The 27,133-nt window shown below is 53.4% G+C and overlaps 1 protein-coding gene across 2 annotated transcripts; it reads left to right on the top strand.

Annotated features, from left to right (window-relative positions):
• The first annotated feature begins 563 nt into the window (after nt 1–563).
• On the top strand, nt 564–26,547 carry VSTM2B (V-set and transmembrane domain containing 2B). 2 transcript variants are annotated; one of them, XM_049621812.1, is made up of 5 exons: nt 564–645; nt 1,200–1,384; nt 2,300–2,329; nt 3,679–4,159; nt 25,896–26,547. In XM_049621812.1, exons 1-5 carry the CDS (start codon nt 564–566, stop codon nt 25,982–25,984), a joined length of 867 nt encoding a protein of 288 aa, XP_049477769.1. In that variant the 3' UTR covers nt 25,985–26,547. The 2 variants fall into 2 exon arrangements, with proteins under 2 accessions (XP_049477769.1, XP_049477770.1); XM_049621813.1 differs by lacking the exon at nt 2,300–2,329.
• Nucleotides 26,548–27,133: the final 586 nt, after the last annotated feature.

Genomic DNA, 27,133 nt, shown 5'->3' with positions numbered 1-27,133 from the left:
GCTGCACTGGGTCGGACGCCAGGTCTGCGCGCCGCGGCTGAGCGCCCACTCGCCTTGCGGAAAGAGCCGCGGAGGGACCAGCGGGGGCGGCGGCGGGAGAGCTCGGCGGGAGCCAGAGGAGGTGGCAGTCGGGAGCCAAACCATAAGGAGACTGGGAAGCAGAAGCTCGCAGCTCTGAGGCGCGCACTCCCTTGGCAAGGGATGGGTCCCGGGGCGGCCCAGCCTCTGTCCGGCCCGCCGGGCAGAGACTGAATTGCGGTTCCCCATCGTCCTGTGGACAGCGGGGTAGAAGGAGGCACGGACAGATCACCAGTAGCCTCCCGGCGGGACCTCGCGTCCTGAGCCCCCCGCGCAGCGCCCCCCGCCGGAGCCGCGCCGGGCAAGCCGGCGAGGGAGCTGGGCTGATTGGCGGCCGCCGGCGGCCGGGGGAGGGGGCGCCGCGCGGGGCCATGGCAGGCTCGGAGGCGTCCTAGCCCGAGCTGGAGCCGGATCCGAGCCCACGCTGCCACCACCGCCGCCTCTCCGCGCCCGGGCCCCCGCCGCCGCCGCGCCCCCCGCGGGAGATGGAACAGCGGAACCGGCTCGGCGCCCTCGGATACCTGCCGCCGCTGCTGCTGCACGCCCTGCTGCTCTTCGTGGCCGACGGTGAGCGCGGGAACTTTGCTGCCGCGGGGGGCTCAGGGGATCCTTGCTGGGGCCGCCAGAGCCAGCCTGTCCCGGTCGCCAAGGAGCAGGAGGAAGAAGAGAAGGGGACGGCTTCACGGTCTCCAACAATCCCGGTGTTCAGCCCGGGCCCAGAGGGGCAGGGGGAGGAGAGCGGCGAAGGGTCGCCGCAGCTGCGGCGCTCGAGCCGGGGTCATTCGGAGCCGGACCCGTGCTCGGGCTGCGGAGAGGCGGCTCGCGGGGAGCGGGAGTCGGCGCGCCCCAGCCTGGCTCCGGCAGTGCGGCTGGGCGCCGGGTAGAAGCGTAAGCCGCCCCTGCTGCCCCGCCCGATCCTGAGGGAAGCAGCCTGCAGCGGTAGCTGGTCTCTGCTAGGGCCCGGCAGCTGCTCGACCGAACTTTGCTAGAGCCTGGGCCACGCTTGTGGCTTGGGGGTGGCAAGCACAAGGCCGGCGAGCCGGGGACGCACCGTCTCGCTTAGGGTTGCCCCAGGCCCCCGCCCCACAGCTGGTCACGCCTCTCTCTTCCCCCGCCCCCAGCTACATTTACCGAAGTCCCCAAAGATGTGACAGTACGGGAGGGAGACGACATCGAAATGCCCTGCGCGTTCCGGGCTAGCGGAGCCACCTCGTATTCGCTGGAGATTCAGTGGTGGTACCTCAAGGAGCCGCCCCGGGAGCTGCTGCACGAGCTGGCGCTCAGCGTGCCCGGCGCCCGGAGCAAGGTAACCCGCCGCCCACGCGGCGCTGGCGCTCTCTCGGCTCAGGCCGGGGCGGCTGGGGTAATCCTGGCAGAAAAGGCAGGGCGCGCACTGGTGGAGCAGCCCATCTCCCACCTTCCCCATCCCCACAGTATCTTCAACAGCAGCAATCGTTACCCACAAATCCTGGTAATCCTTCTCCTTTCCCTTAAAACCTCCCGAACTGCAGCCTGCCGCTAAAAAGCAACACCTCATCCAGTTCGACTGCTCTTGCTTGCTGGCTGCGGGCACCGGAGTCAGATGGGTGCTGGGTCCTGAAGGAACACCACTTGGTAGGGCCAGGCTTTCCCGGCCCTCTGCTACTCCGAGGTCCCCGGGGCACAGGGCCAAGGAGTTAAGCTCCTCTTGGCTGGGTTCCAGAGGCCCGCAGTGCACCTCAGGATCGGAGGGAAGGCTCCCACTGTCAGTAGGCCTCTTAAACCAGTCTCTTACGTACACTCGAACACACACACACATACACACAGCTGCCCTCTACCCAAGGTCCCACCCAGAGTTATTGCTCACGTCTCCCTCTGCGTCCCGTCCAGATACACCGGCCCCTCCATCCAGCTTTCCACGGGGTTTAGGGAAACACTGCAGGGAATGAGGATGCTCCAGGGAGGGTGATGAGCCTTTCTTCCCACCCTGCTGGCAATCCAGCCTTTCCTCTTTGGCCAGCAGGTGTGCTAGGGCAGCCCCTCCTGGGTCAGGCACCATGCTTCCTTCAGGGTAAAACTCCAGGAGATCCTGATGTCCTTCGTGCCCTCAGCCCCGGCCACTTCCCGAGCGGTTTCGAATCCTAGCCCGCCCGCAGAGAGTCCCCTTGCCGAGGCGTATCTGAGTTCCCCGGAGCCTGAAGGCCGAGAGCCTAATGTGTCTCTCTCCCTCTTTGCATTTTAGGTAACAAATAAGGATGCAACTAAAATCAGCGTAAGTGTGGAGCCCAGCGCGGGCCGCGGGAGACCCCTTCTGGCCGCTTCGCGCCCCACATCTTCCTCCCTTTTAGAAAGGCTCAGCGGCCGCCGTGGTGTAGGGCCTTACTCGCAGCCCTGCACAGTCGGCTGCTTGGCAGGTCGGGGGGCCATCTGTCGCCGCTAGCGGAATCGGGTTCGCTTTTGTGTAAATCAAGGGTCCCAGGCCTGAATCTCCTTTCTCCGTTCGGCGCTCACCTGTAAAACTCTCCTTCGGCCGGCCGGCGCGTTCAGGCCCCTGCGCATCCGCTTGCCTCTGTTCTGCTGGCATGTCTCCCAGCAACTGGAGCGCGCTGCTCCTTGCGCTAGCAGCGACCTGTGCTCCGACTGTGGGCCCACCCCTCCTCCACACACATACACACACCCGGCGCCCAGATGGCGCCTTCCGCCCCAGCCCTCTCCTCTGCCTGGGGTCCGGGTCCCGTGCCCGGCGCAGTGGGCTCCTTGTGGAAGAAGGTGTGGGGCGGGGGTTGGCGAAGTTGAGAGGCGCTGGGGTCGTGGGGCTTGGGAGGAGACGCGTCTACGCTTCCCCAGCTGGAGCATGGAAGTATCGGGGCCTGGAGACCACCAGGGCCTCATAGAGCTCTAGGTTCCGAGGTGAGGGCCCCAGAGCGGTTGCTTGCCCATGTCTCCTCCAGGACGCTGGGGAGGAGAGCTTGGTCGGGAGCTTCAGGCTGCCGCGCTGAAAAGCAGACTGCGAAGTAGCAAAGCTCTGGGGGCCCAACAGCAACCTCAGCGTCGCCTCCTTGGGAGGGTGGAGAGTTAGCTGTAAAGGGCTGGGGGGGGGGGGCAAGTTTTTATGTGTACTGAGAGCAGAGTGGCTGTCCTTCCGGCACTACCCAGGCCCTCCGAAATCCAGAGTAAAGGAACATTGGTGTGAGTAGATGTGGAGGGCTGGGCTTAAGGCCATGCAGCAAAGAGGGTGGTTAGCCACAGGAGGCCGAGCCTGAGACTTCTCCAAGATGCAGGAGGGAGGAAGGACGGGTAGGTTCTGCAGCTCTGAAGGTCAGAAGCATAGTTTGGCAGGAGGATGCAACGTGATGAATTCGGTTAAGATGATGGGGACACGATGCAATGGGTAGGACCATCCAAGATCCAATCAGGATTGGGAGCCCCAGGCCACTGGGGAGCCACGGAATGAAAGGAAAACCGGGTCGCGACAGGCAAACCTGCGTCCAGAGGTGTTGGGGTGCTGTGGCATGGGGGCGCAATGGCAGAGCTGGGCGCAGGTGCACTTTGCCGGCAGGGAGAGCGCGTCGCGGACCTGTCCATCCCGGCCTTCTGACCCCAGCCCCTGCTGTCTTGCAGACCGTGCGCGTCCAGGGCAATGACATCTCGCACAGGCTGCGGTTGTCAGCTGTGCGGCGGCAGGACGAGGGCGTGTACGAATGCCGCGTGTCCGACTACAGCGACGACGACACGCAGGAGCACAAGGCCCAGGCGCTGCTGCGCGTGCTCTCGCGCTTCGCGCCGCCCAACATGCAGGCCGCCGAGGCCGTGTCCCACATTCAGAGCAGCGGTCCGCGTCGCCACGGCCCCGCCAGCGCTGCCAACGCCAACAACTTGGGTGCCACCGGCGCCGCAGGCCGAGCCACCTCCGACCCCGGCCACGGCAACAAAAGCCCGCCTCCGGGGAGTCCTCCTGCCGCCCCAGGTCCCGGAGTCCCAGAGGCGGCCGCTGCCTCCGCGGCCCACGCAGCCGCCACCACTGTCGCAGCTGCGGCCGCTGCTTCGTCAGCGTCACCGCCACTGGGCCAGGCGGTCCTTCTGCGCCAGAGGCACGGCTCAGGTAAGAGCGTGTGCAGAGAGGGGGGCGCGCTCGAACGGGGGCTGCGGGGACAGGGTCCTGAGTGGCTCTGGCCAGAGAGGCAGCCCTGCTCTGGCACTTGGCGTTTGCCTAGTGGTGGTAGTTCACGTGGGTGCGTGCGCCTGGGGCAAGTTTTCTGCAGCCTGGCTTGGGTTCTCTTCTTGTTGTTTCCTGTTTATTGCTGGTTGCTTCGAAGCTTTCAAGACTTGTATTTAGGAAGGGGGGAGGGGCGGCCTTGCCCCAAATTCTGGGTAAGAGTAGGCAAGCGGCTCCAGTGTGAGGACCCCTCTCATGATGAGTTTGGAGAACTGGACCTTTTTCTCCTGGGGTCCTTAGAGTCTAGAGGGTGGGGCACTAGCATCCAGGAGTGGAAGGAGGTGGTTACCACTCAGGCATGGTGAGTCTGGATGCTGATTGACTGATGGAACAGACAGAATTTGTCCAAGGCTGTGTGGTTGGGCCTGGCTGAGTAGCCTCTGCTCTCTTTGGTTAAGTCCAGAATGGTTCTAGGCACAGGACCTGTGCTATAAATAGTCCCCTTTGGGCCCTCTTGGGGGATGGGGAAGTAAGGATAGAGCTTTGTCATTGCTAGGAGAGCACCCACATGTTAAGGCCTGCTTTCCTCAAGAGCCAAAAGGGCTGGGGGAGATGGAAGGTGGGCAGGCAGAGGGGAGTCAGAGAGCAGGAAAACATACTGACTGCCAGGGCAGGCAGCTCTGGGGCAGAGTGTGTATCATTCTTGGAAGATTGAGAAAATAGCCACTGAAATCACTTTGGTAGGGGTTAATTCTCTCAGAGAAAATCTGCTGTAGAGACTGGCAAGGCAGGTTTTTAAGGCCCAGGACTAGAAGTGGTATATATTACCTTCACCCTCACCTTTTGGCCAGAACTAAGCCACTTGGTGCCCCATAGATGCAAGGTTAGCTTAGGAGCTGTTTTTGACCTCCTCTCTTCTGGGTAGAAGGAGAGCATAAATCCTGGGGGGACTTAGCCATCTCTCTTTAGCACACAGTAGGTGTGCTGGAAAAGTAGTTACTGACTTACAATTGGCTTAATTGCATGATTAAAAAAAAAAAAAAAAGCACCTCTGCTTCACTCTTATGGGATGTTCTACAGACCATGAGTGGAGTGGCAAAGCAAAGGATTTGGAAAGCAGAAGCCCAGATGTGAGTTGTGCTTCCACGGCTTACTAGCTGTATGACTTAAGCAAGTGGCTTAACATGTCTGAACATATTTCTTCATCTGTAAGATAGAATGGTATTCCCTGATCTCAGAGGGAGCTCAGTATGGAGATTTCTATGTAAATGTTTGTTGTCATCACCTTGGTCATTACCTGCTCTGGCCAGAGAGGAGGGGATGGGGGAGATAAGGCTGAGTGGTGGGCAGTTGGAGGCCAAGCTGCTGAGGGCCTTGAATGCCCAGCAGATCCAACAGAGACTTTGGTCAAGGCTTTGGTCAAGGAAGTATTATATGAAAGAGATCTTTGAGAATAAACTTGGTAGTGCTCACAAAAGGTGTTAATGAGACCAAGGCTATGGGCTCATTCCTGCTTGAATCTCCCTGTCCGCCTGGCCAGAACCTTGACACCTTGAGCAGAACCAAGGCTGATCGGACTATGCCCCGCATTGCTAGTCAGATATTCAGTCTCTGGGCTGGCCACAAGGGGGCTCTAGGGCAACTCATCCCAACAGGGAACCTGTCTGTGGAGGGTGGCACAGATAGTAAGTACCCTTCTTTCTGGGAGATCTGGGGGTCCTCACATCAGTTCAGTTCTGATGGCACAGTGTCCAGGACCTCCCAGCAGGTGGGGCCTTGGGCATCTGCCAGTCACAGGGCAGTATTTTAATGCCCACACAGATCAGGGCAGCAGCCCAGGCTGGGGTTCCTCTGCCCTCCCATGGAGTGGCTTGTAGTGTGCATTTCCCTCCAAAAAGCACAGCCAGCTGGGCTCCCATCAAGGCAGGGAAGGCTCCCATCAGGCCCTGGCAGGGAAGTGCCACCAGGTTGGGGGTATGGTGGCCCCTAATGTCTCTGTCACCCCAAAACTGTTGCCAGCTCCTGAATAGGCCAGGAACCATGTAGACACATCTCAGAAAGAACCCCAGGTTTCTTTCCAACTCCCATTCAGAAAGCCAGAAGGTGGGCCTTCTGCCAAAAGACCAGAAAGCCTACATCTTCCTGTCTCCAGGTGAAGGTCTTGGGAGAGTCGCGGTGCAGTGGGCACCTCTGGAGATATGCGCATGGAGAAATGGGTTAGCTGACTTCTAACCCACAAACATACCTGAATTACCTTGATCCCAAGGAGGGACCCATGCTGTCTTAAATGTCCCATCCTGCCCACCACCCGAAGCCACCCAGGCTGGGGCTGTCGATGGGGCAAAGTCTGAAGACTACCTTTTGGTGGCAGGCATTAATAACCTTTCTGCAAGGCTGTGTTGTTGAGCCATGTGTAGTCCTGCTGAGCCTCCCTGGGGTGCAGCAGGCCAGCCAATCACCCAGAGCTGCCAGCAGCATGAGCCGGAGAGGGAGCTTGAGACAGCAACCTCAGGCTTGGCCTTCCCTGCTCAGTTCTTAGCAGCCTAGAGGGCAGGGGACCAGGCAGGACCGCTGCCACCTGGTTCACAAGCAAGGTGATAGACTCTGTTGACAGAGTCTATCAGTCAGGGTGCTTGGCTAAGCAAATGGCACATTCAAACAGGGTCACGGGGGAGAGGCGATGAGAGTAGTGTTTGAAGGTGTGGACAGGGTTAGGGCAGCCAGAGAAGGGTGAGTGCCAGTCCCCAGGGCTAGTGGCAGTGGGAGCCATTAGCACCTCTAATGGCAAAGCGGGAGTGATTCGTATAACCCAGAGGGGCGCGCCAGATGGAGTGACCTGCCTGACAGGAGCTGTGGCCTTGGTACGATGGCCCAGCAAGGACCTCAACTTCCTCCTGCCCTCCAGTTCCCGTCAGGGCCTCCTACTGGCCAAACCCCCCTAAAGCAGAGGCAAGGGTGCTGGCTGATGCAGCCTATACGGACCAGTGCCCAGAGGCTCAGAGCAGAGTGGAGAAAGGTGGATTGGGGGGGGGGGGGGGAGGAACAGAGGGAATAACCTGACTCTCAGAGAGCGGAAGATAGGTTCCACCCTAGCTCCAAGACAAACCCAAAGGTCATCCCAGGCCGGGTCAAGTGCTCACTCTGGCTGTTTCAGAATGGCAGCCTCAGTGGTGGTCCCAATCCACCTCCCCAGACGGTCACCAGTAAAGTGATTACTCATGGAAGAAAGTCAGAAGAAGTCCCAGACAGTACTGTGGTACTCTGTTATTCAAGCAAGCTACTTTGGTGATGACAGAGAAGGGGTGGGGTCGGCGGGGTGGGTACTGACCTGAATCCCTCACCCTTCAGCTTCTGCACAGCCAGGCCAGGAAACCCTTCCTGTGCCCCACTTGCACCCAACACAGCCAAATACATATTTGTACTAAAAGTTTATGTGCAAAAACTCATTCATTTCACGTCTCATTTGTCAAGAGACGTTTTGATATTTGTGCTTAAAAATAACATGGGCTGGATTAGCACAGCAGAGCTGGCACAGGAGACCAGGCCCCTTCCTAGCCACGTTCTCATAAATCTGGCTCCTGATTAATCTGAACACTGACCTATTTTATATGAACACTTTGTTGCTGATTGCCATTTCTAGAAAAAAAGAGAGGGAGAGAGAAAGAGAGAAAACAAAACAGAGTACCTTCCAGACAAACCCTTCTAATCCGGAAAGGCACCACAGTGAAGCTAAGTGTGGCCTCAGAAGAATACAGTTAGCAACTGAATGGCTTGCATGTTCGCAAGAGGATCCCCTCTGCAAGGACCTGGGGCTCAGATCTTGTGGTATGTGAACCTCTAATTAGCCTCAAGGCTCCAGCTCCAAGGAGAGGTGCCCTGGCCCCTACAGAGAACCGGCTGATGTGGCAAACTCCTGCCTGGTGCCCACACGGAGAACTGGCTCTCAATATTTCATTTCCTAATGAGAGAAAGACAGCCAAGGCCATGGGTGTGCTGGCTTTAAAGAGGCTCTTACTGCTGGGAGCCATCAAGGGGAGCATCCTTGGGTGTCTCCATGGCAACCGTAAACCATGACTGAAGGGGGCTGTGGACAAGGTGAAGGCATTCACTCTCAACCCATGCCCCGTGGCTGACAAAGCTGGCGGAAATGGTGCCAGCATGACCTGTGACAATCTCCACAGAGCTGGGAAAGTCTCCAACTAGGCCAGCAGGGCCAGGCGGCAGTCACCCAGTGTTCCCATCTCCCTGGACCCACGAGGACCCAAAAACAATTGGCTTAAATAAACAATCCACTCTTCCCTCAAGCTCCGATGTGACACGAGGATCATAATTAAAGAGAAAATAAATCTGGCACAATTTGTCCCAGAGAAGAGAGGGAGAGGCTCCCTGGGTATCCTGAAAGAGAAAATTAAAGGATTTCACAAAGAAAATGGCTGAGCCTCACAGCTGGCGAGAGATGCCTGCATCATCCCTGACAGCAGCAAATGTGTGTGATTATTGGCTGCATGGCGTCCACTCCCTCATCAGCCTGTCATGTGATTGCCATGAGTGGGAACTGGCAAGGCCAGCCATGGGCCCAGCTCAAGATTGGCAAGGGCGCCCATGTATGTCCAGGATAAAGCTGTCTGTGTCAGTGGGAGTCCCAGGAGGGGCTAGCCCTACTCTAGCTAAGGCAATCAGAGGAGGCTTCCTGTAGACAGTGTGCGATTTCTGACTCGAAGGGGCACGTGGGGCTTTGTCCTCCTGCTTAGGTCAGCCCTGCGGAAGCTTCTGGAGGCCTCACCTCCCTCCCTGTCCTGTACCACACAAATAGAGAAAGTCACACCAAATGGAATGTCATTTGTCCAGTCGTTAGCCAGCTCACTGCGTGGCTATTCTCTCCTTAGAAGAGAGACCCCAAATTGAGGGTAAAATGGCTACACTGTGGATTTAATGGTGATAAATAATACTTACCTTTTACTGAGCACTGATTATGTGCCACACGCACATATCACAGATTTCCCTCCTTTTTGCCATTCTCCATAACTCCACCTGCCTCACTTCATCTCACAGTCTGTCCCCAGGGCCCAGACCCTTTCCCCAGCTGGAGTGGCAGCCCCCATGAGAAAAGCCGAGAGCCGGCCTTTCTAAATGTCACTGGGAGCCAAACCCACCACGGAGCTTCTCATTAAATACGCCAGGCGCACATTTTTAGAGCTCTGAATATTAAGGATTCCCCAAGCATCTGTGGGGATAAATGAGGTCAAGTGCTTTTGTAATACGATATTGATTAGTTCTGCCCCATGTGGACCAAGGCAAGGGCTTGGCTGTGGTCTAAACCCCTGAGCTTTATGGGAGAAGGCAGCTTGGTTTTAGCACATCTTTGCAGCACAGGAGAAAAAAAAGTATTATCTTTTCTATTCCCCCATGCTTTGCTGACTATCACCAGGCATCTCTCAGAAACTCATACCCGAAGCGTGAGAAGCTTCCCTTTGTCTTATGTAAGGGCTGCAGGAAAGTTTAAGACGACCAGCAAACAGGCCCAGCGCCTGTAACTGCTGATCCCTACCTGTTCTTAAAGGGTGACAAACTCCTTCCCTGGGGTGGGGCTTCTGGGGAAATTAACCTGCTTGTCAGTGGCTTTGGTGCTCTTGGGGAAGGTGTACTATAAATACTAAGATAACTTATCCAATTTGTCCTGCTCTGGGCTCAGGCTAGCTGCTATTGTGCAGTGAGTCATGGAAGCGGCCGCTGGAGGGGCTCAGCAGCAGCCCCTCAGTAGCCGGTGAGACCTGTACCCTCCATGAGATGGCCCTTGAGATGCAGGTCTTGTGAAGTCCTGTGTTGGCAATCCCAGGGGAGGCCGTTTCTAGAAATTATTGGTTGTTCTGTTCTGCATTACCAGCCCCCTGGGCTGAAACATCAAAGCTACTTTGAACTGGCTTCTGGTGTTTATGGTTCAAGTGGAATGTTGAGGGGAGGGGGGAGCTCTGTCTATACAAAATAGAGCCAAAGTGGACATTACAAAAGCTTTCTCCCCACTTATAATCCACCCACACTTAGCTACCCCTGGGGGCTCTGTTCTGTCCGGCTCAGAAGTGACCACCTTGCCAGAAGGGCTGCCATGGGGAACAGACCACTAGTGTCTGTGGAGGCCACCTGTACACAGGGCACCTCCTGAGTGCACCTGCTGGACACCCAGTGCCCATTAAGGGATGAGCCCAAGGGGAGGGGCCTGGGTGAGGTCAGTTCTCTCAGGAGCAACCTGAGAGACAGGTTATGGTGGAAGAGACAAAGTATAAACCAGAAAGAGGTTGAGAACAATTCAGGAGGAAGTTATCCTCACCACCTTTTCCAGACATTTCTTTCTTCCTCCTGACATTTCAAATGCTCCTCACTGTTCAGCTACCTGGTTCATAATTAAGCCAGGGTTGGGTGACATAACATTCTCCCTACTTCTGGGCCCTATAGAGCTCTGACCGCCCAGATATCAAAGTATGTGCCTTATCCTTCTTAACCTTTGTAAGTCCTGTGCTTCCCATTCTCTGCATGAGTCCAACCACTTGCATTCAAATCCTGATCCACGCACCCCACATGTGATTTCTGTATCTGTTCTCATCTGGATGGCACCCATACCCATGCCAGAGAACAAGTGACAGCATCAGAGGAGATAATCCACAGAAAGAGTTGAGCTTCAGGAGACCTAGCACCTAGAAAATGCTCAATAGATGTTGCTTCTTGTTCTCTGCATTATTTGCAAGAATGGAATTGACTGTCCAGGATCATTTCATGGTGCTCCTATCTGAGACCTCACTCCGAGACATTTCTCCCTCTGCACATTCTGTGAGCATCATGGAGCTAAAGGTGATGGAAGGAAGCTGATGAACTAGCTTCAGAACAGAGAGTGCCTTCAGATTGCAAATGGCTCAGCAGGTTGCTATTTTTGTCCTTCTCTCTCTGTGCCACTTTGAGGGGGGAGGGTAGGAAATGGGGAGGATGCCACGTCCTCGTCCTTGCCTGGCTGTGGCTATTTTCCATGAGTTCGGAGCTCCTTGGTGAGCAAGGACAGGTTCATCATGGCTTCTCACGTCCAGCCCCGAAGTTACACCACCACATTTGCACACCTGCCTGTAGGCCTCATTGTGCACCTGTGTTATGCCTGGTCTTGCTTCACTGTTCTATAGGTTGTTGGCAGCAGGGAGGCCATTGTGATGGGAAGAGGGGGGCCCTTTAGTGGCTAGAAAGCCAAGTTCTGAGGAGAGGCTGGTGTTTGCAGCACAGGACGAGAGCCTCTCCACAGGAGAAGGGAACAGAAGGAACAACTCCCTCAGTGGCAGTCAGCTAGCCAAAGAGCCTCCAAAGCAGGCCTGGGCTGGAGAGGAGGTGCCCCATGTCCTCCTCACTGGGACTCTTACCAGTAGAGGTAGAGGAGGTTTTGTGGGCAAGCCCAGTGCCTCACAGGGATGGGCCTATGAAGTGATGGGGATTGGGGCCACTGTCATAGGCTTGGGCATGCCTGGGTTCTTCCATGCGAGGGCTTGCATTTGTTTTTCCTATTCACACCCTACCCAAATGCCCTCCCTGTGGCTCACAGTGCCTGCTGCCTGCCAACAAAGGGGTACTCAAGGATCAGTGAGGAGAAGGTAGGACAAAGACCACCAGAAGGAGGTGCTGGGAGTATAGCAGGCTGCTTGCAGGGCCAGAAGACCAGGACCGCTCCTGGCCTGCCCCACGTGAGCCTGCCTCCCACCAGCACAGGGAGCCTACACAGGTTCACCAGAAAGGAGGCCCACTCACTCTTACTGGCTGTCGCCAGAGACAGAGAGCCCCTTACTCTGCTGATCCCTGGCCCCCTGCCATCAGCTCTCCTCAGGAGGATGTCAGTTTTCCTTAAGCCAGGAAAGCCCAGCTGCAACATTAGTCCCCTTATAGCAACTTTTATTACAATTGATTCTCATACAAATGCCACTTGGCCCAGATGAAGGATCTTTTATAAACCCGGGGGAGGGAGAGCTGTCATGGCTCATTCTGAGCTAGGGTGGGGGTTCTTGGCCAACTATATCTGGTATGGCCAGAGCCAAGGGGCAGAGGTCTTCCCAGAGCATTAGGTAGACTCAGCCCCCACCTCAGGAAGAAGCTCACAGTCTCACCATGGCAGTCAGAATAAGCAAGAAGTGCTCTGAGAATGAATTCAGGGCTTAGCTGGGGCATAAGAAGGACTCAGAAAAGGTGGCACCAGTGGAGATCACTTCACAGAAGGGAGGAAGGCTTTGCTGACCCTGCAGCCAAAGGGGTCTCATCCACCCTGAGTACCCAGAAGGGCTCCACTGCTGTCTCAGGGCCCCCAACATTTCCTTCCCTGTCATGGAGTCAGTGCCTAGCTGATTACCCCATCCAGACTGATGCCCCGGGGAGACAGGCCCAGTTCCTTCTCATATCTGTATCCTCCCTACTCCATGTTCATTGGGCCTGGCACTAGTTCATTCATTCATTCATTCATTCATTCAACAAATGTCAAATTGGGCATCTTTTATGTGCAGGAACTAGGCATGGATGACACAATGTGAATAAGACCTACAAGGTCCTCAGAGTCTGATAGAAGGAGAAACAGACATTGATCAAATAGTCACATGGCAAGTGGAAATTTATACCCATGGCTGGTTACTCTAAAGGAGAGACCCATGGGTCTCTAAGGAGCTAAGAATAGGGGGACTTGACTCAGGGAAGGGTCCTTGAGGGAGTGACACTTGAGCCATAATCTGAAAGATGGTTAAGAGTAAAGAGAGAGTGTAAAGGGAGTGGGTAGAGCCTTCCAGGAAGAGGGGGTGGCATGTGCAAAGATCCTGTGGCAGGAGGGAGCAGGGGAGTACAAAGGCCTGACAAAAAGTTAGTATGGTTGGGGCAGCAAAGCAAGAAAAGGAACAGAGGGAAATTTATTTTTTTAATGCCTTAAGCAAGATTTTATTTTTATATGAAATTTATTGTCAAATTGGTTTCCATACAACACCCAGTACTCATCCCAACAGGTGCTCTTCTCAATGCCCATCACCCACTTTCCCCTCCCCCCACCCCCCATTGACCCTCAGTTTAATCTCAGCATTTAAGAGTCTCTTGTGGTTTGCCTCCTTCCCTCTCTGTAACTTTTTTTTTCTCCCTTCCCCTCCCCCCTGGTCTTCTGTTGGGTTTCTCAGGATCCACATATGAGTGAAAACATATGGTATCTGTCTTTCTCTGCCTGACTTATTTCACTTAGCATAACACTCTCCAGTTCCATCCACGTTGCTACAAAAGGCCATATTTCATTCTTTCTCATTGCCAAGTAGTATTCCATTGTATATATAAACCACATCTTTATCCATTCATCAGTTGATGGACATTTAGGTTCTTTCCATAATTTGGCTATTGTTGGAAGTGCTGCTATAAACATTGGGGTACAACTGCCCCTATGCATCAGCATTTCTGTATTCCTTGGGTAAATTCTTAGCAGTGCTATTGCTGGGTCATAGGGTAGATCTATTTTTAATTTTTTTGAGAAACCTCCACACTGTTTTCCAGAGCGGCTGCACCAGTTTGCATTCCCACCAACAGTGCAAGAGGGTTGGGAAATTTAAGTAAAGAGTAGTTCAGAGCTCAAACTCCATAAGGCCTTATGATAGAGATGGGAGCTTTGGCTTTGTCCTAAGGCAACAGCATGGGGAACAAGTGGGTGGCAGGGCATGATGTTTTTGGAACTGATATTCTGGCTGCAGTGTGAAGATTAGAGAAGTGGGGACAGAGTGGATGTGAAGAAACCACTGTAGAGGCAGTGATCCTGCTAAGAGATGACAGGTTTTGGACTACCTGTTTGGATAGATAGGCGGATAGGTAGATAAACAAGTAGCTGGTGTCTGAGTTAAGGGAAAGATGTGAATGGATGGATGAGAGTGTAGGGGATGAGTGGAAGGAAGGATGAGTGAACGTGTGGATGGGTGGATGGAGGGAAGGACACGTGGACATGTGGATGAATGGATAGAAGGATTTATGGATGTGAGAATGGATAGAAGAATGAGTAGATGGGATGGATAGAAGGATGAGTGGATATATGGATGGATGGAAGGATGAGTGGAGGTTTGGGTGGGTGGATGGAAGGATGACCGGATGTAAGATTGGATGTAAGGATGAGTGAAGGTGTGGGTGGATGGAGGGATCAGTGGATGGATGAATGGATAGGTGGGTGGGTGGATGGATGGATGGATGGAAGGAAGGATGAGTGGATGGGTGGGTCGATGGAAGGATGGAAGGATGGGTGGATGAGTGGAGGTGTGGATGGAGGGATCAGTGGGTGGATGGATGGGTAGGTGGATGAGTGGGTGGATGGGTAGATGGAAGGGTAAATGAGGTGTGGATGGGTGGAAGGAAGAATGTGAATGGGTGAGTGAATGGGTGAGTGGGGGGATGGAAGGAAGAGTGGATACGTGGTTGAAACAGGAATGGGAAGATGGGTCCATGTGGGAGACAAGTTGGGTATTGCAGGATGAATGGGCTTGGGGCTGCAGACATGCCCAGTGTTGGCATTCCCCACATGTTACACTGCATACTCAGTCCATATCTTCTAGGATAGAGGCCACGGGGAGAAAGGTCCCAGGTGGTGGCATGGCACAAACTGACTAGGCCCAGAATTCCATGCCAGCCCTTGCTTCTCTCTGCAGTCCCCAGACCATAGTAAGATGGGTGGGGTGAGTAGACACAGCTAGTCCCCAGCCTGCTCCAGCTCCCCCAACACCTCAGCCTTTACAAGGCACCAGCATCACTCCCAGTGAAGGACATGAGCAGGGGCCTTTCCATATGCTGAACTCTGGTTTCTCTGGTGAATGCAGCCTGACCAAGACTTGCTGAATATTGTCCATGTAAAAGTTACCGTGGATACATTTTTTCAAGCATCTAAAAAATCAAATCTCCAGGTGGGCAGATGAATAACTGTATTCGCATTAAAGACTAATGTAACAAAAAATACACAAGGCAATAATTCATAATGCATGCTAGTCTACAGAGTCATATTTTAATGCGTGACATATCCTGGGCAGCTCCTCTGTGCTAATTTTATTTAATGAGCACATGTTCTAGAATTTTCAGAGCACTATCCCTGGGCAATTAAAATGTGTTAACCTTTTCAGTTAAATCGTGTTCTAAAGAAAAGTCCTCAGCATGAAACAGAAAGAAATATCTAGGCACCATGGAGGCAGAGCCTAGAGGAAAGGATTGCTATTGTGTCCCAGCCGTGCCAGACTCAGGGGCCTCCAGGCCTTCCTCCCTGGCCCTCAGGGCTCCTGTCTGTCACTCCTCCTCATCTTGGCCAGGCCCACCTCCATGGAGCAGGGTGAGAAGGCTGAGGCAAGGACCCACACACTGAACAGCCTTCACTGAACCAGCATTGAGTGAGTGCCCAACATTTGCGTGAGCCAGGGGATGTGAGGCAGACTCTGTGTCAAGGGACATGAAGGCTATGGAGGGGACATGAGGGATTTAAAAAGGCCAGAATGCCCCCAAAGAGGGGCAGGTCCACTCATTTGAAGCCCATTCCCTATCTGTGTAATGGGCACACTAGTACCCCAGCATCCACAGGTCTGTGAGTTTCAGACCTGAGCCTCTGGTGAATGGTTCCCAAACAGTGTTCCTTGGAACCCTGAGCCCCAGCCCTACCCCCAGCTTCAAACAGAGCTGTTCTGTTTTTCTAATGATTTGAAATATCAGGCTTCCATGCAGCAATTAGCTTAAAATGGAGGTTCCACTGCTTTAGAAGATTTGAAAGCAACTGATATAGTCCAAATATATATATATACATATATATATATATATATACGTAAGTATATAAATTATATAGAGTATACAAATATGTTTATGTGTGTGTGTGTGTGTATGTGTGTGTGTATGCCACCTTCTAAGAAAAGAATTTGAAGTGGCTTTCAAAGCTGCATGTGACCTAATAGAACAGAAATTTTTTAATGAAGAAATCGGAATACAGGGAAAATGAATGTGAAATGGTGAAACTAGTTTGAGGAAAAGTTGGACAAAGAGATGTGTGCACACAGTCTCGGGCAGTTGAAAGGTCAGATCAGGGTGATAGCGATGGGCCTCCAACACCACCTTGTATTTGAAGATGAAAAATGAGATTCCAAGCATGAAGCATCTGGTGGATGTCTGGTGCATCGTGGCTGCTTAGACTAGCTGGGGACACCTAAGAAGGACTCCCATTCATTCATTTGATGAATATTTTATGTGTGGGACGCGCACAGCGTGGTGGGAGAGAGGAGTCAAAAGGTAGACCTTCCATGGCCACCAAACACAGCTGGGAAGGATCAGAACTTGCTGTAAAGCCCATAGGATGCAGGGAGCCTCCAGCTGGAGTCTGGGGGATGCAGTGTCTGAGGGAGGCCTGGGGGTGCAGAGGAGGCAGACAGGTGACACGGGGTGAGCAGCACGGATGATGGTGGGCTGTAAGGGAGGGGTGAAGTTGCAAGGTGGTCTGGGGTGGGGCCAGGAGTTAAGTCTTCAACCTGGGATGGAGCCCCTGGGGGATTGGGGGGCATCGTGTGTTTACACATGATGTGTTTTTGTGTTTGCAAAGGGCACTGTGGCCTCTTTCTGGGTAGGGACCTGTCTGCTTAGAGCTAGTGGATGTGGGTCAAGAACGTGGCCCTGTCATGAGAGAGCTGATGTGAAGGGAGGGTAAAAGGACCAGCAAAGGTGGGCCAGGGCGGAGAAGTGCACAGAGTGAGAACTGTTTTGGAAGCCACCTTGTAAGTGGCTCTGGGCTGGGCTGGCAGGGAAGGGTGGGTTGGCTGTGGGCAGCCAGAGGAGACAGGATAGGGCTGACTAGTGAAGTGGACAGCATGAGTGGCTTCCATGCAGCATCCCAGTGTACTGGGGCTGAGGGCATCTGAAGCATCGTGGAAGCAGGGGAGGCAGAAATGACCCTGGGTTGGGGTCAGGAAGAGCCTCGAGCAGGCTAAGGAATCTAGGTTCGATTCACAGGTACCAGGGAGTCACTGCAGATTAACTTCTGTATCTGTACTGCCTACTAGCTGTGCAACTTTAGGGAAGCCACTTAACTTCTCTGGGTCTTGCCTGTGAGAGGGGAGTGGTTTCTACCTCCTAAGTCCACTGAGAGGGTGAAGGGAGAGAATTTTCTTGGCACCGAGAACCCAGAATCATGTGCCTGTTAGCATCCTGCAGTCTCAGAGCTCAGAGAATCTGGATGGGCAGTGGGGGATCCCCCTGAGACCTGGACCCAGCACTGAGAGAGGCCCCCCACCACCCCCGCATGGGGAGAACCCTGATGCTTACTGTGGTCTGGGCTACCCCTAGCCCTACCAATGCCAGCCTCCTGACCACACAGAAAGACCTGTTTACCATTTTCATTAAGCAACACCATTAAAGGATAATTTGAGGCAAGATCTAATTTCAAAAGAAATAGAAGCTGGAAAGGCATTCACAACAAAGTTGGCTGCATTAAAAAGCTATTACGAAGGTTAAAATACAGAAAAACATCTCATCCCCCATGAGGTCTCCCTTGGAAGCAGCCTAGGGCTGGGGTCAAGCCAAGGCATCGGGGAAAGGGTCTGGCTCTTTGGTCCCGAGAGGTGGCGTATGTGGTGGGTAGGTGTGTGGACGGCAGACACACTGTCTGAGTTCAAGTCCGGGCTCTGCCATTTCTCTTAGTGTGGCCTTGGTAGGGCCAGGTTTAGCAAATAAAAATATAGGACCCCCAGTTCAATTTGCATTTCAGATAAACAAGAGATAGCATTTTAGGTTAAGTAGGACCCGTGCAGTATTTGAGATATACATGTACTTAAAATTATCCATGGTTTACCTGAAATTCAAATTGAACTGGTGTCCTGTATTTTCTCTGGCAACCCTAGGCCTTGAGTATTTTGCTTCACATCTCTGGACCTCAGTTTCCTCACCTGTAGAGTAGGAATAAAAGAGTGACTCCTACAGTTATGAGGATTGTATTTGATGTAATATACCTGTGACAGTGCCTGTGTGAACAAGAGCTAGCCAGCTTCGCTGTAGTCATCCTGAAGCTGATCACCTCTATCTGCTTGAGCCTGGCTGGGTCTGCCCCCTGCCATGCACTCCCCACTGCTGGTCATCTGCTCCAGCATCAGATCCATTCCCTGCTGGGGGTGGGGCTGCTTGCTGGGGGCAGAGGAGAGGAGGAGGTCTGAGGCCAGCCCTCTGGTGCTTGGGCTTCCAGAAAGGTGGAGGGGTAGGACATGTTGTAAGAAAGGCATTTATGGGAGTGGGGGGAGAAGGGGAGAAGACAAAGGGCCACATGAATAGCACAGACATTTGTCCCAAGCCCTCTGTGCCTAGGTGCTCAGGGAGGGCTTCCTGGAGGAGGTAGTGCTTGTTCCAGGCTTGAGGCAGAGGTCAGAACTAGACAAAGGACAAGGAGGTTCTGCAGGTGAGCCCAGAGTCTGCTGTAGGCACTCACCAGGAACAGTGGACTGGAGTGCAGGTCAGCTGGCCGGGCACAGCAAAGGCGAGGTTGTTTGGGAGTGTCACAGAGAAGTCCTAGCTGTGGCACTGAGCCGGAGGCTCTTTCTCCTGTGGGTAGAGGGGCCGCATCGGGGTTATGCACCTCAGGGAGAGTTCTCGGGTGTGTCTGAAGGAGGGGGGGTGAGCAGTGGGTGTTGTGGAGACAAGAAGATGCTTTAGGAGGTCACTCGGGCCATGGCAAGGAAGAGAAGGCACAGCAAGCAAGGCTAAAATGAGTGTCCCACACCTGCCCCTGCCCCCCTTCACCCCAGGGAGTGCCTAGGCTCCCCCCACTGCCTAGACACTGAGGCTACCGGAGGACAGCTTGTGTTCGAACCCAGGACCTGGGCAGGCCAGGACAGCAGGGTGGATCAACACGGAACCAACGGACCCACGTCCCATCTGCTCTCCTACATCTCTTCATCCACACTCAGCTCTCCTTCCAAACGTCTCTGTTTCCTTTAAAGCCCAACGGCACTGGTTGCGCCTAGTTTTTGCCCTAGTTACCAGCACACATTAATTTTATGGCAGAAATTAATTCTGTCCAATTCTGTTAGTGCCCGGTTATTCCTTGCTGACTCCCTTTGAATAAATATCCATGAAGAGGCTTTAATTAAAACGTCAACAAGGGAAGCAGCCTCCTTGCAAGGCAGCATCTTCCCGCTCAGCTGTGGCCGGGCTGCCTGGCCTGCTCGCCACGGCATCCAGGGGAGGTAGAGAGCCATGGGGAGGTGGGCGCAGCGGCCATGGGGAAGCCAGGAGCGTCAGAGCAGGGAGAGCCAGCTTCACACAGTGCTGTACGAACCAAGACGGGACCCTGGCCAGGCCTCCTGGATGCTACAGCAGAGGCTCAGAGGCTGCAAACTCAGGCCCCACCGAGCGCCAGGCAGGGTGGTGGAGAGGAATGAGACTGGCTGGACAAAGGAAGCCCCAACTGTTTGAGGGCCAAGAAGGGAACTAGCAGCCACCCTGGGCCCATTTGGGGGTCAGGAGCAAGCAAGGAGCAGCAGATTCCTGCCAGAAGAGGAGCCCGCTACTGGTCATGTATCTTGGAGGAAACCGTGCCCAGGGTTACCTGAATCTGTGCTTTCAGGTAAAAGTCTCTGAGTTTTACATGTTGGATTATAATTTATAATTTTTTAAGTTTTTGTTTATTTATTTTGAGAGAGAGAGAAAGAGGCTAGGGGCAGAAAGATAGGGAGAGAGAGAATCCCAAGCAGGCTCCACACTGTCAGCGCAGAGCCTGATGCGGGGATCAAACTCACAAACCGTGAGATCATGACCTGAGCTGAAATCAAGAGTCGGACACTTAACCCACTGAGCCACCCATGTGCCCCTATAATTCATAATTTTTATTTAAAAAAATTTTTAATGTTTATTATTTTTGAAAGAGAGAGAGACAGAGCGTGAGCAGGGGAGGGGCAGAGAGAGATGGAGACAGAATCCAAAGCAGGCTCCAGGCTCCGAGCTGTCAGCACAGAACCCAATGCAGGGCTTGAGCCCATGAAGGGAGATCTGAGCCCATGAGATCATGATCTGAGCCGAAGTCCGACGCTTAACCGATTGAGCCACCCAAGCGCCCCAATTTGTAATGTTTGAAACTGTGTGTACCAAGTCAGACCCCTCTGCAGACAAGACTGAGCCTCCAGTGGCCATTTTCCTTTCCTCCCCTTTTCCTTGCTGTTGCCCCTGGGCTCTGCAGGAGATGGTGATTTGTAGCCAGTGAGGCAGGGCTGGAGAAGGGGGTAGGGTGAAGAAGAGGGAGAGGCCAGCCCCCAGAAGTGCCCCCGACCCTGCCCTCAGCTCTGGCCTGGTGCTTCCAGATCACGGGCATCTCCACCATGGCCAGGGTGACTCCTACATGCCCTCTCTGCTTGACTCCACAAACCCCTCTAAACCCAGAGAGAAGCCTCTTGCACCCTGGCACTGGGTTGCTCTAAGAGGGTGTCCTCTCCTTCGACTGGGGGCTGGCCCTCTGCTGTGGGTCCAGGATGGGCAGGGCACTGATGGGAATGGGAGCGAGGACCAGTCCAGACAGGCCTCCATCCCATGTCTAAGCGCATGTCCGAGGCCAGCCCATGAAGGTTGCTGCCTCTTGGGGGCCAGCCGTCTTCTCTCACTTTGAGGCAGAGCAAAAGGGCAAAGGCCCAGCACTGAGCATTGGCCTTGACAGGGGTCTTGTCCAGGGCACTCACTTGACTTCCTACCTTTTCTAGCCTAGAAGCCTATATTTAAGAGATGTGTTGTGACAGCATGAAATGCAGAATATTCATGTGGCCTTGCTCTGTGTGACATGGAGGGGACTGTCCCCAAGATCCCCATCACAGTCTTTATGTCAGGATACCCATGCTTACTGGTGGGATGGCTCTGTCCACAGAGACTGGACTAGTTCTCTGGCTGCTGTAGTCAGCTTCTGAATGTTCTAGTGCAATTCTGGACGGGGAAAGGCCAGGCATCACGCTGTGGCCAGAGTGAACCTCCAACTTAGCCCAGGATCTGTTTCTGTAGGTAGAGCTAGGCCTCCAATGTATCTGAATTTTATTTACTCTTTACAAACTTGAACCAAATTTTAGTTTTCAAGCTATAGCATAAACAAACACAAAAACAGCCCCTGAACAACCCTGGACTCCGAGGGGCACTGTTTGCAAAGCTCTGACCCAGGCAACCCCTCCAGTACAGCAAGCAGATCGTCAGCAGGCCCCTAGCTCCCTCCTGCCCGCAGCCAGCATGACAGGGGCTACAGACCACAGCAGGGCAGACGTCACCCCCGAAGCCAGGGAACCATCTGTGACCCTGGGAAGGACAAGCAGGGCACATGGAGGAAAGACAGTGGCTTCCCTGGCTAGTGTCCCCACTGGTCAGCTGGGGAGCAGCTCACCATGCTCCTGATGCCCACGGAGCAGGGGCGGTCCCCTCAGTGCACCCACGCCTGTGGGAGTCTGAGACAGAGTGGGAGTGGGCAGCTGCTTCCCCTGCAGGCACTGCCCCACCAGGAACCTGACTCATGGGCTTAGCCTCCAGCCAGTGCAGGCAAGGGTCCCAGAGGATGACCCAAGCAAAACCTCCTCCTTCACTTTTATCACCAGGCCTCAAAGCTTCTGTGTTGTTCTCTGACAGGGCTTTTGGCATTCTGCCATTGCCGTGTAAATGGAAAAGTGGGATTTCCCAGTCAGAAGCAGCTTGGCTGGTGCCTTTGCGGTGCCCATGAGGGCTGAGTGCCCCCACTGTTTTCTTTGGGAGCCTCTTAAATGGCTCCAGCAGGTGTCTTATCCTGTTCACCATTTCAATGATAAAAGCTAATATTCGCAGAGCCAAAGCAGCTTTGATTTCTTTAAGAATGATTAGCAAAATGATGATCCTTGTTAAATCAAAGAATGAATCAGCCACTATTCCATCAGAGGGCTTCCCTCACCTCTGATTTTCCAGCCTGATTTCAAGCAGCCTGATTTTCCAGCTTAATCATGACAAATAAACTTCTGCATGTTCCAGTGCTATTCCTGGTGCTCTTAGGAAGGGAGGAAATAGATACAGAGACTGTTAGCATCCAGACACAGCAGCCTCATAGGAACAGAGCCATCCCCACACTGCAGAGGCCAAGATAGGAGCTCCTACCTCAGCTGAGCCAAAGGCATCCTCCTGGCCCTGGAGGGTCCAGGTGAGCCCCAGACAATAGCGGGAAGTCCTGCCTCACTCCACTCCAGGAAAGCAAAGACAGGGACTGAGGCAGCAGACGCTGGGGGCGGTGAAGGGAGACCGGCAGCCATGTCCTAAACAGTTGTCGATCTTGGAAAACTTTCCTCTTGAGGGAAGGACAACCCCCCATATTATATTTTCTCCAACGCTTTTCAGAGAGGTAGTTATGTTACCCTTCTCAATTGTATCTATTTTCAGAGCAGCTGACTCTGTTTACGTAATTGTGTAACAGAAGACGCTCAAATTCGGTGGCTTTGGTATGACACGAGAACAATTTATTTAGCTCATGATCCTGTGGATCAGTCGGGAAACTCCTCTGCCAGTCTCTTGTGGACTCATTCCTGCTCACGTGGACAGCTGCCCTTTCAGCTGAGGACTGATTGGGCTAGAGGGAGTCCAGCTGGGACGTGTCATGGCTTTTATCCTGCAGCAGGCTGGCCCAGTCTTGTTCATAGGCAGTGGGTTACAAGAGGCACAGAGGAAGGGCAAGCCTCAGTGGACAAGCACTTAAAAAAAATTTTTTTTTAACGTTTATTCATTTCTGAGAGACAGAGACAGAGCATAAGTGGGGAAGGGGCAGAGAGAGGGAGACACAGAATCCGAAGGGGGCTCCAGGCTCCGAGCTGTCAGCACAGAGCCCATCGCAGGGCTTGAACTCACCAACTGTGAGATCATGACCTGAGCAAAGTCAGACGCTCACCGACTAAGCCACCCAGGCACCCCTAGACAAGCACTTTTTTAAGGCTTTGCTTACTTCACATTTGATAATATTCACTGGCCAAAGCAAGTCATGTGACCAAGCCCAGCATCTCAGAGGGGTGGGGGGGACGCACTATCACAGGGTGTGGATGCTGGGATCTAAGAGGTGAGGGGGGAAGGAGATTGTGGCCATTTTTGCAATCTACCACTGTGATCTTGCTTGATCTGGACCCCAACCTGGAAAGACATGCCAAGCACATGTTAATTTTACAGAGCCATGCATATGCGCATCCCCATTCTATAGAGTGGGTGGCACAATGCCTAGAGAGGTAAAGGGTGTTGCCCCAGGTCACACAGCTGGCTTGCTTGAAAGCCTCTCTCCCAGGTGCCAGCCTGCTGCCCCTGACCACCTCCCTTGGCCCCCTTTGTGGTGACACTGGGCCAGGGAGTAGATGAGGTGCCACCCAGGAGCCAAACCCTGGCTGAGCCCCCACAGGCATCCACCAGCAGAGACACCACAGACTCTGGTGTCTGCCCTCCACAGGCTCTGGTCTCCAGGAGCCACCACTTCAGCCGCTGGCCCCTGCTGCTCCCACTCTGGCCCAAAACAGAGTGGCAGGCTGCTTGTTTTAACCCGGGGTCTTTGGAAAGTCTTGTGCAATTTTAAAACTTTTCAATGTGAGTAGGTGATATTGTGACAGCGGGAAAGGCCAGTCAGCAGTCTCTGGAGGCAAATTAAAATGTCTCCTCACATCTCCTCTGTCCCCAGTTCCACAGGCAACACTTCCCTTGCCCAGCTCGAGAGCCCAATTGCCGTTCGTCCTGCCCCCGCGTGTCTTGAGGCTCCGTGTTTTACTGCACACAGACATCTGCTTTCCAGGGCCTCGTGTGGCTGTTTCTATCCTGCCTGCACCTGCCTGCGTGTTGGGTTTGCAGGAGCGTGAAGTTCTGAGCCAGGAGATCTGAAGGCCAATGGGCCCAGTCTGGGCACACAAGCCCTGTGTGGCCAGGAGGCAGCGTTCTGCCAGCAGCACTGCTGGTTTCCGTGTACCTGAGCCCAGGCACCTGGCCATCCATCAACACACCCGTCACCACGTCCACCCTCATTCTTCCCAGTGATGTGTGGCAGTGAAAGCAGCAGAGGAGGAGGACCCGAGTCTTGGGAGTGATGACCACACCCTGGTCCTTTCCACGGATGGATGGCAAGGGGCAGAATGTCAGTTCCTGCCAGGCTGCAAGCAGGGCCAGGAGGGACAACTGTGTAAAAAATTAGTGTCTGAAGAGGAAGGTTAGCACACCTGGATTTGTCCTGTCCTTGTGCTTCTCCACAGGGTCTCAGATCATGCATGGAAACAAGTAATGGTGGGCGAGATGTGCACTGCAGATAGCTCCCACCCCCTTTTCATTCAGATGTTTGAACCCAGCCTGTGTTTCCCAAAATGGGCACATAGAATCTCGGAGTCTCCAGCAGGAATGGCCCCTGGATCATTATCCTACCCTGTCCTTTCACAAAGGGACACTAAGGCCCAGGACACAGTTATTGCCAGAACAAGATGGATTTGGGATTGGGGGAAACACCTTAGATAGAAGATTAATGGCTCTTCCAACTGGAGAGAGGGGGAGGTCATGGGTTCAGGCCCAGCCTGGTCAGGAAAGCCAGAAACCCGGCCTGCCTGGCTGCAGCGCCCGTGGGCAGATAAGCAGAGGTGGCCACGGCCTCTGTACCATCTGCTTGACACACGGAAGGGCCTCCTGCCTCTCTCCATCCAGGCACAGAGCTCCAGCCCAGCTGGCTGGCTGAAGTGAAGGGAGGAGAGAGGCCTCCAGATGGTACAAGTGAGCAGGGTAAGGCTAGAAACTGTTTACGTTAATGCAGTCTGACCCTAAGCAGGGTGGCAGTGGCAGTGACGTCATCCCCACGGTTTGGGTAACACTTCTTCCCTGGCTCCTCTCAGGACCCCTGGAGCATCCCACCTTCCAGGGAAAAGCCTGTGATTCACGGGTAGGCTTTCCTCCAGTTGCACCGAAGGTCTTCCACTAGACGCAGACCCCAATGACAGATGGGCAAGAAACCAGGCAGGCAGCCCAGGGGAGGCAGGATGAAGGCACACGTTACAGTTCCAGTGGTGGGCCAGGGGCCCAAGTTAAGCAAATGGAAGTGACCTCACTAGAACAGTGCAAGGGTCACTCCTCCAGAAACCTAGGAACCAGGAACCCCTCACCTCCATCAACCAATGATTTCTGAGTTCCCCACTTTGACCCTAAGGTAGGATAGACCAACAGGGCATGAAAACAAGACTCACAGAAATATCAGGATGCCTAAGACGGCATCTGTGAATACTAAGCTGTGTAGTTCAGGCAGGGGTTGGAAGGTTTGGAGTTGTGTGCAATCACGGAGTATCCTTGGAGGAGAGGGGAAGCTGGGCCTTTGATGCGGAAGGCACTTTCCAGTATAGTTCTGGGGAGAGTAGGGGGGTGGTGATTGGCATATTGCCTTCTTATTCAGCTCAAATAACAACTGGGACTTTAGAATTGCAATTGTGATCTAGCACACACGGCTTTAGGCTAGGGGTACCTGGTGTCTGACCACAGTAGGCTCCTAAAACGTGTGGTCTGTAAATAACAAACAGCAAAATGCTTCATCGTTGTGCAGAAGTGCCACTAGGCACCAGCTGAGTACTGAGGTCAAGATGTCCAAGTTGGAGGAAGTCTCATTCTCCCGGGTTTGCCCATGGCCACTAGGTTCTCGTGAATCCGGCATTGACCGTGCCCATTTTCTCGCCCCCTGCAGGCACTGGCCGTAGCTCCGCCACAGACCCACTCTTGTCCCTGCTCCTGCTGGCTCTGCATAAGCTCCTTCGCCTGCTGGTGGGGCACTGACACGCACAGCCATCCCCCCGCACCTCAGCCCGCCCACACGGCCTGCCCAGACCCGGCGTGAGGCTCGCGTCACCAGATGGACACAGAGAGACTGAGAAGCATGACCAAGTCCATGTGGAAAATAAATAAATCCTATTTTTGGGGAAGTTACACAAATGTAGAACACCTAAAATAATGCATCTAGTTTCCAAATAAGATGGAATTTGGACCATGCGGTATGCATGGGATCAGTGATTTCGCTACTTCAATGTATTTTTCTTTTCTAAACTTTTCCTCCAAGTGTTCATTTTGCACGAACTGTTGAGCAGTTATCTTTAGGATACTATGTAAAAATGTTGGGTCAAAGCCTTTCTGACAAAGCAAAATATTTTTAGTAGATTATTGTGTTTAGGGATTTTTTTATTTACTTTTTTCTTTAGGGGCTTTCCTTTTTTTTATTAAAGTAAATTATTTCTTTTGAGACATTTTGATTAAAAAAGGATACATCTTATCATAATTAAAATTCACTGTCAATAATATTTATTTTTAAATAAAGATTGGAAACAAGGTCAGACACTTGTTTATAAACTGTATTGTATATTGCTGAATAACAGTTGAATAAAAAACAACTTTGAAATAACCTCTCTGCAGGCATGTATGAATGTTAAGCCCGGATGCCATGACCTCCTGTTCTTTGACGCCAGCTGCACCCTTGGCTGGATACAGCCCAGGCTGGAGGACAGCCCCGGGCACCTGGCCAAGGCCGCACAGAGCAGACGGGAATGCTTTCCCAGCCTCCACTAGGGACAGGGGACCTCATGAAGCCAGAAGTCAGAGGAACCTCCAGCCTGGGTTTGGAAGGAAAGAAGGTCGCTGGGAAGGGGTGTGATATAAATCAAGAACCACTTTTTCCCTCTTGGTTTAAAGTAATTGTGCAATGCATTTGCCCACGTGGAGATGACAATGACACAGCCAGGTATACTCACGGTTACTGGATTCACTGCTAGTTTGAGGAGGAAATTTGGGGAGGTGAAACAGCTCACACCCTCTCTTCATGCATGAAGAGATGGCTTTGAACCTCTGAAATACATGTGTATGGGCAGGCGACACAGATCTTAAAGAAATAGACGTGACTCGGGGGCTGTTATTCCTTCCATGATAGGATCGCAT

Source organism: Panthera uncia (assembly GCF_023721935.1).
Source record: "Panthera uncia isolate 11264 chromosome E2 unlocalized genomic scaffold, Puncia_PCG_1.0 HiC_scaffold_19, whole genome shotgun sequence".
NCBI classification, from domain to species: Eukaryota; Metazoa; Chordata; class Mammalia; order Carnivora; family Felidae; genus Panthera; species Panthera uncia.
The sequence above is the reverse complement of the archived record's forward strand: the minus strand, read 5'-3'. Positions and strand labels throughout refer to the sequence as shown.